Below are 16,211 nucleotides of genomic sequence, written 5' to 3' on the forward strand. Positions count from 1 at the left end.
ATGGTTTACAAAATGATTTATTCGATGAAGATACACTTTCATAAGTAAGATTTTACTCTGCAATGTGTAGATTCAACAGCAATACAATTTCAGAGAGATGTAGAAAAGTCTAACAGCATCACACTAGGTTACAACTGGAATTTGCATAGGCCTTCACTCAGGTGTATTACCATGCAGGGCGCATGCGCATTCCAAGAAAACCAGGTGAAATCAGCAATATAGACCACTTGCGAATTCACTCATTCGTAGCCACATCACTGGAATTATACCGCGTTCCTTGCAGATGTCTTTACTGGAGAGGCTAGACTGGCGGGTAAGCGAATGCATGTTTTGCTTTATTGTGTTATTTGAAAACATTAAAGGGTTATTCATTGTCTATCTTTCGACCTAAGTCAGCACGTTAATTGTAGGTTTTTTAGGACCTTTGGAATAGGCTACTCCGCGGTATTTGATAGTGGCTGCTAAATATGCTATTTGAATTCATTATTAAAGACAATAATTATGATGATATCAATCAATCAAATTTATTTATAAAGCCCTTTTCACATCAGCCGATGTCACAAAGTGATAATAGACCATATAACGTTGATCCATTGAAATAAGGTGATCCTCGAGTGCTCACGATTTAGAAAGTTGAAATCCTGCAGAAGATAAATAGTATAGGCCTGCATTTGCCATACACCTGGTCACTATACACTTATAACTTGTGTGACTTAAAAATACGTGACCAACGGCGACTAAGAATCATAGTTCATATTGGCAACTGGTTTTCTGATAACTTGGCTTGTGTTATTCATTTCAAGAACATTATGTATCCTGGTTTTCACAATACTCAGTAGACCCAATTTGCTCCATATAATAACATATACTATTATAGACTACACTAGATACATGGTTCAATAATAAAATACTATAAATATAAATTTGAGTTAGGTGACTTTGAGATTGCGCATGTGCTTCAAAATTGATCATTTGTCTCTGAATTTCTTAGTTGCACATAGGCTATATAGCCTACATAAGCTAGCTTCTTCAGTGTGACAGATAATATTAGCATAATTCAAGTCTTTATTTTTCTATTTCGAAAGCGCATTTCATTTTCACGTTAAACCACTTGGCCCATGTGACGCCTAACGTGTTGCTAATTGCTTTAATGGATAACGATTTACTTTACAATTGTCTATTCTGTCAATAGTCCTTGTTTAAACGAATTGGCCTTGACATGAAAGTCATTGAAATGATATTATATATTTTTTAACTGTTCTCTACGCAACCGCAAGGCTCCCCTTGCGTGTCTAACTCGTTTACTCTGTACAACGGCGATGTAAAGATGCCTTAATTAATTAGTGAGCATTCATTTCTGGTTTATATCATGCACAGAAGAACCACACGCAGCTTACAGCCACCGCATCGTTCATGGATGAGTTGATCTTTGTTACCCAATTTTAATTGTTTCCCAGAGACGATGACCACATGCGCGCAACAGGCATAGAATCGCATTCCCAAAACCTTGATGATAAATTTAGACATCTGCATTGTTCTCCCATGCATAGAAATGATTATCAGACAGAAAATTATTCACACCATTAATTTACTGCTGTAGCCTATCTCTAGGACTAATTATATTTCACAATAATATTGGAAACTTAACAATTAAAAGAAAAGCCCAAGCATAAGTGTAGTCCTATTGTCTTTAAAAAACTTCCTTTTGCTTGAAGTAATGCATATCAACACATCAAAGGGAATCTTTATTTTGGATATTGCAGTGCTCCACCATAAATGTTAATTAAACTTTGAGGAAGATTTTCGTTGAGATCCCTGGTGCTTAGTGGTTTCGAGAAGAAAGATGCTTTTAAGCCTTGGGGTTTGTGAAAGCACCAAACTACAACGTGAAGCTCCGTAATGTAACTACGCATAAGTAAGTGTAAGTAGGTTTAAGTAAGTGTAAATTATTTAAACAATTAAGTTTAGCATGGAAATCGCAATATTTGATATGAGCGCCTTGAAGCTTGATGTATTAAGCGAAATATGCTAATTCGTTTTTCAGACTGTTGGCAAGCAACGGGTGGTGTGCTTTGCCAGTGAACCCCAACGCCTGGTCTAATCGAATGATTTTATGGAGTCAATAAAAAGTGAGAAAAGTAACAACATTTTGACAGCCCTGCAATGTTATTGGCGTGGATCGCATTGAAGGATACGCGCATAATGTTTTACATTGATTTTCGTATAGGCTATTGTTTTGCAAATGTGCTCATTGCATTGATTATCGTTTTGCTTAACATGGCAAAAAAATATATAGATATTCTCGATTACATTCATAGGCTATAATTGTTATCACTTTTTAAAGCAAGTTTTCCAACTATAATATTAATACATTTAGTTATTCAGCCACAATTACCAATAATAAGAGAATAATAATAAAGTACGACTGTTATTCTTATTATTTAATTAATTAAGCTATAGTAAGGTTATCGGAAGTATAGGCCTAATCCTATAATATTTGTGTCATGCGAGCAACTGCAGACGGACAGCAATATGATTGGCTCCAATAACAACCAATAACAACCAATCAGCAAACTTTTATTCCGCCATATTCAAGATGACATCATGACAAAGGCACGCCCCCTAAAAATATCTAACCTATGCAAATTTAGTACACATGCTTCCAAGCGGGTTCAGTAAGGAGAAAAGGTTTGAACATCATCGCTTTGTCCGTCAGAGGGAGTCAAGTTTCTTATTCAGCGCTTCTTCCCATATTCACTGAAGAACTGCTTACTGCGTCGTTGGGATGGAAAGGGATCTTGCTTGACAACCGTTTTCACTCAGTTGCTGTTGAGACCTACGTTGATAGCCGCCCGAATCACGCTCAAACGTCAGTGCGCTTCAAGGAACCGCCGCCCTCCTCTCGAGTTGAAGAAGTTGATTCATGATTTCTAGGAAGTACAGTATTACTTCATTTCCTACCTGGATTAACTCGTAGAAAACCAACAATTTACCTGGTCAACATTCTTGGTGTAACATTTTGCCTGTCAGAAACTATGCTGTGGAAATTAGCAGATAACGTGAAGTACGAGGACGACTGCGAGGTAAGTTCTAGCTATACACATAGACAAACCGCACGGCATTAGGCCTGCGTTTCAACAAGGCTAGGATTTATGAAAAAAACATTTTATGAAAATGTTGTGGCCCTCATGCGCTCCATCACACCATCGCATCAGAAATTGGTAGCCCATTTTATGGATATTTTTTTCGCGCCAATAGCTTTTAGGCAGACTTGATAAAAGCTTTACAGAATGAAAAGGATTTTGATGGAACATTTTTTAAATGATAAAGCATTTGGAATAAGACAGATCAGTGGTCGGTATATGCTATTTTCGTTGTCACTATTTGCTTTTATGGAATTCACCTTAAATGCAAGTTCAAGTGCATTAGGGCACCCATGTGTGATTTTCTGGTTTCTTTGCATTGTCAATATGTTTCTAAATATGCAACATTATTAGATGTCTTTAGGCTAATCTCGATGGGCTTTGACTCTATCCGCAGAATCTCCTCGACTAATGCATTGGCGACTGACGCCATGTAGTTTTGTTTTCAGTAAATAACTTTTAGATTAGACTATATGGATTGTAAAGTTTTTATTTTTTTTGTTACATGAGTTGGATTTTAATGAAAGTGGAAAGCTTTTTGATTTATTTAGGCTTATTTCTCTGTGAGTAACCTAAATCAGGTTATTGTAAATAATTAAAATTACAAAATTATTATTATTATTATTATTATTATTATTATTATTATTATTATTGGCCCACTTGGGTAGTAAAATAGTTCCCTCCTGTCTGTCTAATGAGAGCTGACCATGGTGACAACAATATCTCAACAGTCCACATAGATTGCATAAACTATCAGAACGTTTTTCAGTTTAACAAAATATGCATTATTAGGCTACTTTGAATACTAAAACCATGTATTGACTATTTTTTTTCTGAAAAATAGGCTGCCCTCCAGAAATTGAGTATTGCAATAAAATAAAAAATGTGCCTTATTTCGTCCACTAAATGTGAGCCATGCCTTCCTAAACGATGGTGAAAAATAAATCTCGATGTCAGGCCTAGCTGTCAACACAGTTGTTATTTCTAATTTTGTCGACGATTGTTGATTCACTATGAATTTGGTTGATTGACAAGGGGCACGACATTTTATAATTGATCTGAATATCATTGTCAACCTTAACGAAAGTCTCTCTGTCCCCAGGAAAGGCACGACGGGAGTAGCAATGGGAACCCCCGGTTACCTCACCTCCCGGCAGTGAGCCAGCACCTTTACAGCCCGTCGCCGTCTCTCTCCCACTCGGCCAACTCAGACTTCCAACCCCCGTATTTTCCACCTCCCTACCAGCCGATATCATACCCCCAGTCCAGTGACCCCTACTCGCACCTCGGCGACCCTTTCAACATCAACTCCATACACCAGTCGTCGAACCAGCAACAATCATGGCCAGGGAGACAGGGTCAGGAAGGACCTCATTCGCGAAGCGGACTCACTAGTCAGATTCTGGGCCTGGAAGGCGGCTCGTCCGCCTTGAGGAGAGAAGGTTTCCGACGGCCGGAACTGCTACCGCCTCACGCTCATAGCATTGAGTCATCCGTCATTGGTGATAATATAGGACTGCACGAAATGGGCCATGGCCTGGATGATGTTCAAGTGAGTGATTTCATTGTGATTTTGTTGCTGACTTTAAATTGAAAGAAGCATGACATCTAAAACAATACAAATATATAGTCATGCAACAAAGGCATGGTTTTATTATGGTTTCATCTAATGGATGGAATGGAAATGGCATATGTCACAATGAACTACCTTGTAAGAATGACTATAACATCACTTATATTAAACTTATTTTTTTCAGCATGTTGATGATCACAGTATTATAATGGCAGATCAGACGGTCATCAAAAAAGGTGAGTTTATTTTACTTTCCAGATAGCTACTTTCCTACTGTATATTAACTAATTGAAAAACGCTTTTACCACTTCAAGACAATACACTTACTGGTTTGTGAGATTGACATGCTTGGTGTATAAGGCACTGCGTGTGCAACAGGTAACAAGGATGCAATAGAGAAACATTGAGTGCTTTTTCCATTAACGCCATCCCTGAGATTGCTTGTTACTAAGTACATACCTGGAAAAATCTTCTTCAGCAATTATTTGTTCAGTGATGTCTTTGCATTTGATTATAAAAAATCGGAATGGGAAAGGCTTTTCGTTGTACTTGTTCGTACATACATTGATAATCCCCGTAGTCATGAGGTGCACTTAACTAAGCCTAGTTTGATCCTCTGTGTTTTCTCGTGCTGAGGTCGTTTGAATAGAGCACCAGAAAAATAACCTTTTCAAAATAGCAGGCTATAGCTGACAAGATGTAACTGTGAGGACATTGTGCAATCCTTGAAATCCTGCATTGACTGGGGAGAGAGAGGGGGGGGGAGAGGGGGTCTTTAGAGATCTACGCTGGTGCATTCGACTCCTTTTGAATTCCAGTTAAAAGCAGTCCAATGGATTGCTCTTCTCAAGACTCGCTGGCTGACTTTTTGCAAAACCAGCTTTAGCTGGGGTGTGGTGTCCTACTTGCAATTCAGTCATTTGTTGGGACATGAAATGTTTTGAATGAGGAGGATTCATAGTGTTATCTATTACGCCTTCCTTCAACAGTCTTTCGCTCAGAAGAAGGTCATGTTGTGCATTGATTTGAAATTCTGCACCACTTTTGTAACTCAATGAATTTATAGATTTGTCTAGATATTGGATTGATCATATTAGTAGTAAATGGATTATAGATGTTATAAGGTTTGTTAAAACAACGTCATTGTAGACATATAGGTTCAAGAACTGTAATGATAGATAACATTGTTGTGGTATGGTGGGTGACTACAGTTAGTAGTGTGAATGACATGTCCTTAGCAACATTGGCAAGAATGGTAAAGAGTTGATGTTGTCTTTTCTGTAGTAAAGCCTACATGTAAAATGCTAAACTGCTTGCTCCACAGGATGAAGCATGTGAACAAATGTATAGTTCACATGATATAGAATAGCCTAATGTGCATGCTCAAGTATTTATTTATGTTTTTAGACAAAATATTTTGCTGGTCATCTAGGCAGTAGAAAGCTTGAATATTATATTTAATCCAGCTATAACCATTTGTGTTAAAGCTACCTAAATGCTCCTAATGCCTCATTTTGCATACATATATATTTTTGTCAGTTGCAGGCATTTTGGATTTGAGACACACATTACATTGGTGGAAATTGTTTATTTTCAGATTTGAATCAATCCAATAATCTGATCAAACGTACAGTATTAAGGAGGTATCAAGTTGTACGATAAAAAAATTGTTGTCGTTAAAATGTGCAATGGCTCACTTTATTGGTCTTACACTCAAGGGCAGACTGTGGGTAGCCTACAGCCTACTGTACATGATTGTAAACGGTGAAAGAAAAACTTCCCTCTTAGTTGTTTAACCAATAGATGAGCTCTAAATCATAATTTTGCCCCCCTTTTGTGATTCTTCTCTCAGTACTAGGACTACGAGGGGGCAGGAACTTTGATCGCTTACAGAGGACTTATTATGAGGGGGGCATTCTTGCTGGTGAGGACGAAGGTATATGTAGTGTACTTTGTATGTTTGTCTGGGTGTGACTTGTTTGGTTTGACCCTTGAACTTTTGACCCAAAATGGCCACCCAGTTTGCCAGTTGGACAAGTCTTTAGATTAGGTTATTTTTAGTCACTCAATTAGAAGTAGCTACAGACCCTTGAACGTTTAATCCAAAATGGCTGTCCAATTTAGGCCCTGTTTCTGTATATAATTCTTCAGATAGGCAAGGCAGGGAGAAGGGATTCATTGGGAAGATTTCAATTGCATACTCCTCACCTTCACTCTCCTTGTCTCCTTCTCAAAACCCCTTGGAGGAGAAGGTCGGAGGGGAGGATACTCTGGCTTTCTCATCCAATGGGTTTTGAGAAAGAAACAAGGAGAGAGGAGGCGAGGAGTATGCAATTGCAATCTTCCCTCTGTGAAGAAGTATGGCGCAGTTGTGTATGTGTGTGGATGTCATGTCAGTGGGTGGTAGGAATGGGGAAACTTTTAGCTGTGACATGGCAGGAATTATCGTTATCTAGTTAAGGGCTACTTATGGTCAACATTTTGGCTTCCACAAAGTAAACATGTTTGTTGTTTACATGTAACAGTTCAGTCACCCTGATTTTTTTTTTTTTACAAATCATTATGATGGTGTTAAATTTCATAGTTTATTGTAAGTAAAAACATGTTAAAGTTGGAATCCAAGCTGCAGTGTTTGGAGGTTACAAACAGTGTGGATAAGATGTACAAATGTCGGCAGACGCAGCCAGTCTTGATGACTCAACCTGAATTTCTCAAAGAAACAGTCTCTTCTCCCAGAACATTTTTACAATGTAGCACAGCCTCCAGAAAGTCCAATGCTGTCTAATGTCCATCTGTCCTCGCCGCAAACCAAAATTCCCAATGGGACAATACAGATACATTTACCTTGATACTCCAACTTTTACTCTTACTTTTACTAATCCTACTCTCATGATCATTTCTCTTCAGATCTATATTAACCTACACTCATACTAACCACTCCTCCCTCTCCACCCCTTCCCCAGGCCCCATGTCTCTCCCCAAGAGCAACTCACTGGGCCTGCCCTTCCAGAAGGAGTCCCTGCTAGGCATGGTATCCAACCCCACCGAGGTGTTCTGCTCAGTGCCCGGACGCCTCTCGCTTCTCAGCTCCACCTCCAAGTACAAGGTGACTGTGGCTGAGGTGCAGCGGCGTCTGTCCCCTCCCGAATGCCTCAACGCCTCCCTGCTGGGGGGAGTCCTGCGCAGGTCAGTATCCGCACAACGTGAATCCATTATGAGATGGTTCTAAGACATTATAAGGGGTGTTAAACATGTATCGCAAAGCATTATAACATCATCATAATACGCTATATCCTGTCGGCTTTAAGTTTTTAGTTTTAGCCTGAAGGTTTAAATTAACAAATGCGTTATAACTGCATCGTAATGCATTATACTGGCAGGTGTCGCCGTTTTTTTATTGGGTGTAATTGTGAACAATGGCCAACATCTAGTCCGTTAAAAATATTGTTCACAGCAGCTCAAAGGATCAGCGATTGTGGTACAGCTGATGTGATGTAGTTAGGAGATCACAGAGAGATGTGCATACAGTACATTTCTCATTTACCACTGATGTTGCTCCTGTTTTACAGCTACTGTTAGCGAGCTACTTCCGGTTGCTGGATACTAAACGAGTGAAAGATTGTAGGTCTATATTCAGTTGTACACCTCTTAGAAAAAGAGTTGCTCTCTAGAACCTAAAAGGGTTCTTCGACTGCCCCCATTGGAGAAGCCTTTGAAGAACCCTTGTTGGTTCCAGGTAGAACTGTTTTGGTTCTACCTGAAACCTAAAACGGTTTTTACCAAAGAACCCTTTTGGAACCTTTTTATATAAGAGTGTAGGTCTATACTGTGAAAAGTTCATACCTGGTTCATGGACAGATGTTAATTTAGGAATGTTTAGTGCTTCTCTAAAAGCAGATGTGTCGCTGTTCCTCTTCATTGTTTGTGTGGAAGGACCGTGACTACCTTTGTTGTTGCTCTGCAATTCCGGGTACTTCGCTTTGGGATATGTTACATTAGAGTAGTTAGCACCAGTATGATAAATACTGGGGGGGGCTATAGGGCTGTTTTAATTGCTGCTGAGCAGTTGACCTTGTGCCCCATATATCAGCAGGCAGTCTGTAGAGGGACTAGGGGTTCGCTCCTGCCTATTTTTGCTGGGAATGCAAGTTTTTTACTTTCATGTGACCCCGCCAGTGCCACACACACACACACACACACACACACACACACACACACACACACACAATCTGAGGTACTGTTAACTAGGTCATGAAGCGATAGGCGAGGGTGTGGAGGGAGCGGGGCAGTCACACACACGCCTCCCCAAAGACTCTGTCTCTCTCACCCGCCACGGAGGGAGTGAAGCCTGCCACTCAGTCATGCGGAAAACTGAATTGGCTACAGCGAGTGGGGAATTTTAGTGTGTGTGTGTGTGTGTGTGTGTGTGTGTGTGTGTGTGTGTGTGTGTGTGTGTGTGTGTGTGTGTGTGTGTGTGTGTGTGATTTCCCTGCTATGTTATTAGGGCGGGAGAAGCATCATTTGACTGGAATATTTCAGAATACAAACAGTGTAGTTATTCCCTTCGCAAGGCAATCAAACAAGCAAAATGTCTGTATAGGGACAAAGTGGAGTCACAATTCAATGGCTCAGACACAAAACGTATGTGGCAGGGTCTACAGGCAGTCACGGACTACAAAAGGAAAACCAGCCACGTCACGGACACCACATCTTGCTTCCAGACAAACTAAACACCTTCTTTGCCCGCTTTGAGGATAATACAGTGCCACCGACGCGGCCCGCTACCAAGGACTGTGGGCTCACCTTTTCTGTGGCCGACGTGAGTGAGACACTTAAACGTGTTTACCCTCGCAAGGCTGCCGGCCCAGACGGCATCCCTAGCCGCGTCCTCAGAGCATGCACAGACCAGCTGGCTGGTGTGTTTACGGACATATTCAATGTCTCGCTATCCCAGTCTGCTGTCCCCACATGCTTCAATATGGCCACCATTGTTCCTGTACACAAGAAGGCAAAGGTAACTGAACTGAATGACTATCGCCCCGTAGCACTCACTTCTGTCGTCATGAAGTGCTTTGAGAGACTAGTCAAGGATCATATCACCGCCACCTTACCTGTCACCCTAGACCCACTTCAATTTGCTTACCGCCCCAATAGATCCACAGACAATGCAATCGCCATCACACTGCACACAGCCCTGTCCCATCTGGACAAGAGGAATACCTATCTAAGAATGTTGTTCATTGACTATAGCTCAGCATTCAACATCATAGTACCCTCCAAGCTCATAATTAAGCTTGAGGCCCTGGGTCTCAACCAAACCCTGTGCAATTGGGTCCTGGACTTCCTGACGGGCCGCCCCCAGGTGGTGAAGGTAGGAAACAACATCTCCACTTCGCTGATCCTCAACACTTGGGCCCCACAAGGGTGCGTGCTCAGCCCCCTCCTGTACTCCCTGTTCACTCATGACTGTGTGGCCATGCACGCCTCCAACTCAATCATCAAGTTTGTAGACGACACAACAGTAGTAGGCTTGACAACGATGAGACAGCCTACAGGGAGGAGGTGAGGGCACTCGGAGTGTGGTGTCAGAAAAACAACCTCTCACTCAACGTCAATAAAACAAAGGAGATGATCGTGGACTTCAGGAAACAGCAGAGGGAGCACCCACCTATCCACATCGACGGGACAGCAGTGGAGAAGGTGGAACATTTTTAATTGCTGGGCGTACACATCACGGACAAACTGAAATTGTCCACCCACACAGACAGTATGGTGAAGAAGGCGCAACAGCGCCTCAGGAGTCTGAAGAAATTTGACTTGTCACCTAAAACCCTCACAAACTTTTACAGATGCACTATTGAGAGCATCCTGTTGGGCTGTATCACCACCTGGCATGGCAACTGCACTGGCCACAACTGCAGGGCTCTCCAGAGGGTGGTGCAGTCTGCACAACGCATCACTGGGGGCAAACTACATGCCCTGCAGGACACCTACAGGACCCGATGTCACAGGATACATTATTGGCCACTTTTAATAAATGGATCACTAGTCACTTTAATAATGTTTACATATCTTGCATCACTCATCTCATATGTATATACTGTATTTTATACCATCTGTTGCATCTTGCCGGTGCCACTCTGTCATTGCTCATCCATATATTTATATGTATATATTCTTATGTATATATTCTTACACCATTCCTTTATTTAGATTTGTGTGTATTAGGTAGTTGTTGTGAAATTGTTAGATATTGCTGCACTGTCAGAATTAGAAGCACAAGCATTTCGCTACACTCGCAATAACATCTGCTAACCATTTGTTGTATGTGACCAATAAAATTTGATTTGTGTCATAGTGTATATTTTGTTTTTAGGTTAGGATGGGTATCGGAGGCTCTTTTTCATTTGATTTATTTGTTATCAAAAGTGAATGATGAGGTCTCCTTCAGGGATGGGGGAGACTTTTGCTGCTAGGTTTTCTCAAAGTGGTAGGAAGTCTGAAGTTTGGGTGACAGTAGCCCTTACAACATCACTTATTGATGTTTACTTTTCGATTCGTAGAAAAAATATTTAATCACAAATAGCCTATAGAATGGAATATGCTATATTCTTCTGTTTATAGGGACTGTATGACCGTTATGAATTCAGACATTTCTTCACCTTAAATTACCCCAATGTGGCCTTGTTCATATGAAAGCAGACATTTGTCAAGTAACGATGATGACACTAACTGTGTTTGTCCTTATTTTTCCAACAGAGCCAAGTCTAAAAATGGTGGCCGGTCATTGAGAGAGAAGTTGGACAAGATTGGGCTCAACCTGCCCGCTGGAAGGAGGAAGGCTGCTAATGTCACCCTGCTAACTGCACTGGTAGAAGGTACGCTGCCCTCTTCGTATTTAAAATTGTGGTCAATGAGCCAAAAACATATATTACATCATAGAAATACAATGCATAAGAACTCGTCTCCATCTTTACGCCTTGAACAAGTTGACTCGTCCAAAAGGGAGAGCCAATTGAATTAATTGTTGCACATATACAGAGATGTGATAAACAACATATAGTTTGGATGTCTTTGTAGTCATCCCATCAGAGATGGTCGTTTTGTTTATACCACTTCCACTGGTGTTGTACCATCTATTCATTATATTTATATGGTGAACCTAAACTCTGCGATACCATTACTGTGACATGATTACCTATATTCTTATAATATTGGCTGTATAAAACTTACTGGAACTTGGCTTCAATAGTAGCTGTGGCTGGTTTTGTCTTGTAATTTCCTCATTTTTGGTCAAAATGGCAGTGACCTAGCTGATGTTTGATTTTGTCTTTCACTACATTTAACTGCCTTTGAAGATCAAGGCAGCTTTGACATTATCCACCCTGACTGTCTTGGTGACATTTTGAGGTTACCAAGCAGCTGGCCAAGACCAGTAGAGTAAGCGAATAGCCCTGAAACACAACTTCACGGAGTCCAACCCTGTCTATTACGGCTGTGGCATTATCTAATACAGCACATGCGACCAAAGGACAAAGAAACATGTAGCTTGTAACCTTCCTGCCTTTCAAATCACACAAACTCTTGAAAGATGTAAAATACCCATCTCCTCAAATAATTTTCAGGGCAAAGTATTTCATTAAGATTTTTCTTGTTTAGATCATTGTTTTTAGGCAGGATAGTCACCTCTGTCTACTTTTTCATTTAATTCCATCTTTGAAGCTTTCGTCAGTCATACCTCGGCTAGACAGTGTCTAAGCAGTGACACATAGCCGTGCACCTAGCCGCCCGAAGCCACGTGTAATTTCATTTTTCCCCCATATAAACCCTACTCACTATAAATGGAGTGACAGTTCGGTGCAGGAGAATGACTCGGGGCCAGTGTTATTTAGAGACCTTCACAGTCTGAATTAAGGCTTGTTATAACGTGTTTGACTTGCCAGGGGGGTTAACTGACCTTAAAGCCTAATGTTTCTGAATAGCTACATTCCCCAAGTGATGTGTGTGTCTATCAATAAGTGCCTCTGTTTGGTGCTACAGGCCGTCCGGGTGCAGTTAGCCACATAAGCCCATTAAAGACCATGCAGGAAGTCACCCCTGAAGATGGGATATATTCATCTCAGTGGCACAGCTTCCCCCGAGCCAAGAGACTGAGCGCAACTGATTATTTATGTTGCACCACTTTAATGTTCCCCTTTCTACATATAGTGCCCCTGTGGGATGTGGGATGTCAGCAAGACCACATTCACATTTGTCTCTTAGATCATTTTTGTTGTTGTATTTTGTGTGTGTTTGTTTGTGTGTTTTATGTGTGTGCAACACTTGTGTGTTTGTCTTTATAGGTGAAGCCCTTCATTTGGCAAGGGATTTTGGCTACGTATGTGAGGCAGAGTTTCCGGCAAAGGCCATCGCTGATTACCTGGGTCGACCACATGTGGAACGCAATGAGGTCAACTCCCGCAAGAACATGCTCCTTGCTGCCAAGTGAGTCTCCCTCTCTCTCTCTCCTCCAAATTAAGGGATGTACCCTGCGGGTTTTGAAGGTATGTGACGTTTTGGACTCGGTTAAAACCTTTTTCAAATAGTTTTCAAGCTGCTCTTGATTTATAAAACATCTTGATGTCTTCACTACTTTTAAGACCTCCCAATTTCGTAGTGTGTACATGAAACAGTGTACACATATAAGTGGATCTTTGTCACCCAGACATAAATCCAAGAGTCCATGTCTGGGTCATGTACATTCCGTTTCCTTTATCTAATTTCTGTCATCTTTTTTTCAAAAAAGAATTTGTGTGTGTGTGGGGGTGCCATATATTTTTCCACTGTGCTGTGATGTTTCACAAAAATTCTGAACCTTTCGATTCTCATCATTTCTACAGGAAACGAAATATAAACACCTTTGCTAAGAGTTTTATTCTATTATTGATTGATTGACTATGACTTTTCAAATCACCCAGCAGTTCTATTTGCAGAGTTGGCTCCAAGTACATTTTTCAGCCATTCCTGAACCTGTGACCAAAAAAAAACTACACCTGGGCAGTACCAAAAAAAGTGATATAATGATTCTGTCTCTTCGCAGCAAAATCTGCAGTGCTAGGGTTGTTGTATCCCCCATATATAACTTTCTATTGGTTGCAATAATTTTGTATAATAATTTCATTTGAAAGCAAAGTTTTGAATCCAACGTTGTTTTGTGTATCAGTTCATAGACCATGTGCCATGGAATCGGTACATCGAAAATCTCCTCCCAACTATTTTGCAAACTGTATGGCGCAGCTGTACATTTATTGGTCCTTAAATGAAGCTGGTATACTTTTTTATATATCACAATTTTCTTTTGCCAATTTTGGTCTTTAAAGCAGAGCCGACAGACAAGTTCCTCACCTTATACCTACCTAAATCCAATAGTCTATGTCTGGGTCATGTACATTTCTTTACCTTTATCTAATTTCTGTAATCGTTTTCTTTTAAAAAGGCAAATCTGTAAGGAGTTCACCGATCTGCTGACTCAGGACCGCTCACCTCTGGGGAACTCGCGGCCGGCACCCATCCTCGATCAGGGAATCCAGAGCTGTCTGACCCACTTCAGCCTCATCACCCACGGATTCGGCTCGCCCGCCATCTGCGCCGCCATGACCTCCCTCCAGAACTACCTAAACGAGGCCCTCAAACAGGTGGACAAAATGTACCTGAGCTCTGGCAGCGACACGCAGGGCTCCTCCGACAACGGTAGCAAAGCCTCCGACAAAATGGAGAAGCACAGGAAATGAGGAAATGCTCTGACATTGGACTGTATAGCCCCCCCTTTCCCCTTTGGACTACTTTGACGTCCTATGTAGTAGCGAAATTGTCGATATGATTCTGATTCTAGATCATTTTGTGTTTTCACACAGTTGAATTTACAACTTCCTGTGCTTATGGCCTGTGCTCTTTTACGAGTAGAGCTTTTCAAAAGACTTGTCACTGCTTTTGCGTTGTTACTACCATTGGCTGGTTTCAATGCGAGATCGACCTACCTTGGTGCCTACTGTAATAGTAGGTGCCTAAGCTGCTTACAGCCAAAGGGCCTAGACGCTGTTGACATGGGGAAAGGAACAGAAAACAGACTTTGTTGTTTCCCTATAGGACATAATTTCAAGATGGGTCACTGTGGCTGTAAATTCTTTTCAGCGATTTTCCCTCCTCTTCTGTCTGGAGACAAATCCTCTGATTTCCTCTTTCTCTTCCGCGGTGCTCAGTTCCCATTGGACTTACCAAAGGACATTTTTCTACAGGAGATAAGAAAATCCACTTCATTCTTGTTTTCTTTGATGGTTAAACTTTCATAACGACTTCAATGGGTACGGTGTTATTGTGGTTTGTTCATGGGAGTTTCTTTAGTAGGTCTGGTAAAAAAAAAGAGCCTGTTTCTTTGTTTGTCTACATTCCACAGAAACCTTAGAGATGATTTGCAATGGCAGCCATTCAGTGTTCGATGAGGGATGGTTAGTTGTGGGTTGTGACAAAAGCCACAGCAATGGGGTCTTTGTTTCTTTTAATCCTGTCTTTAAGTACTTATATTGCCCATTGGTTCCTTTAGTATTTTTACAGTTTGCAATGTAAAAGGAATCAGTCCCCGTCCAGATTAGATATCCCTCACCTTCAGTACAAACTATTCCATGTTGATGTTAACTGTATCCAATCATAATCAGACATTTTCATCTAAATTGTATCTCTTTTAGCCAGAACACCAGCAAGAGTGTATGTGTTATGTTGTGTGAGTGTGTGTCTGTGTCTGCAAACTGTATATATTTCTTTTGAAAAAATTGTGTTTTTAATTAGACAATGAACTACAAACAGAGGATTTCCCCTGTTATCTTTACCTTGAATGTAAATATTTTCTAATTTATGTTGTAATTTAATGGGATATGTAAATAATGGTATCATTATGGTGTGTGGCTTAACTTTTTATAATGTGTTAAAGTTTTATAAATGGGTTAGTTTTTATAAAGTAGAGGTTAGGCAGTTGGTATGATATGCTTTTTGAATATGTGTAAAACTGTTTTAAAGTTATAGGAAAAAATTATAAAAAGTCAACCCTGTGTATAACAACTTTGTTGATATTCTCCCATTTGGGCAAGAGTTTTGCCTTGCATAGACATTTTTTGAGATCTGAGGCAGAGGCTTCTCTCCCTCTCTTTCCCTCTCTTGCAAAACACACACACACACACACACACACACACACACACACACACACACACACACACACACACACACACACACACACACACACACACACACACACACACACACACACACACACAAAGCAGCAATGTACAACAGGCAAAACATTTTCACTTGTGTGTTTCATAAATTATGGGCAAGTCATTTGCGTGAAGATTTTCCTATTAATAAATGGTAAAAAAAAAATGGGAACAATGGGCATCATTATATGTAGTAACTTAGCTACACAAGTAAGCAATGTTGCTTGGTGCATGAGGATGGTAGAAAAAGGC

General features: G+C 40.7%; 1 protein-coding gene across 5 annotated transcripts; it reads left to right on the plus strand.

The window, feature by feature from the left end:
- Positions 1 to 242: 242 nt before the first annotated feature.
- On the plus strand, positions 243 to 15,807 carry LOC115208367 (transcription factor AP-2 gamma). 5 transcript variants are annotated; one of them, XM_029776370.1, is made up of 8 exons: positions 243 to 313; positions 4,246 to 4,695; positions 4,901 to 4,952; positions 6,569 to 6,652; positions 7,680 to 7,902; positions 11,476 to 11,594; positions 13,059 to 13,200; positions 14,192 to 15,807. In XM_029776370.1, exons 1-8 carry the CDS (start codon positions 284 to 286, stop codon positions 14,484 to 14,486), a joined length of 1,395 nt encoding a protein of 464 aa, XP_029632230.1. In that variant the 5' UTR covers positions 243 to 283; the 3' UTR covers positions 14,487 to 15,807. The 5 variants fall into 5 exon arrangements, with proteins under 5 accessions (XP_029632230.1, XP_029632232.1, XP_029632229.1 ...); XM_029776369.1 differs by lacking the exon at positions 243 to 313 and adding an exon at positions 2,633 to 3,083 and having other exon boundaries at positions 6,569 to 6,640; XM_029776368.1 differs by lacking the exon at positions 243 to 313 and adding an exon at positions 2,645 to 3,083.
- Positions 15,808 to 16,211: the final 404 nt, after the last annotated feature.

This window comes from Salmo trutta, chromosome 14 (genome assembly GCF_901001165.1).
Source record: "Salmo trutta chromosome 14, fSalTru1.1, whole genome shotgun sequence".
NCBI classification, from domain to species: Eukaryota; Metazoa; Chordata; class Actinopteri; order Salmoniformes; family Salmonidae; genus Salmo; species Salmo trutta.

Bases quoted from the DNA above. Each gene is read 5' to 3' on its own strand.
- LOC115208367 (XM_029776368.1), top strand. From the start codon at position 3,036: ATGCTGTGGAAATTAGCAGATAACGTGAAGTACGAGGACGACTGCGAG. The intron at 4,696-4,900 runs GTGAGTGATTTC...TATTTTTTTCAG, and splicing joins ATGGCCTGGATGATGTTCAA to CATGTTGATGATCACAGTAT. The intron at 11,595-13,058 runs GTACGCTGCCCT...TTGTCTTTATAG, and splicing joins GCTAACTGCACTGGTAGAAG to GTGAAGCCCTTCATTTGGCA.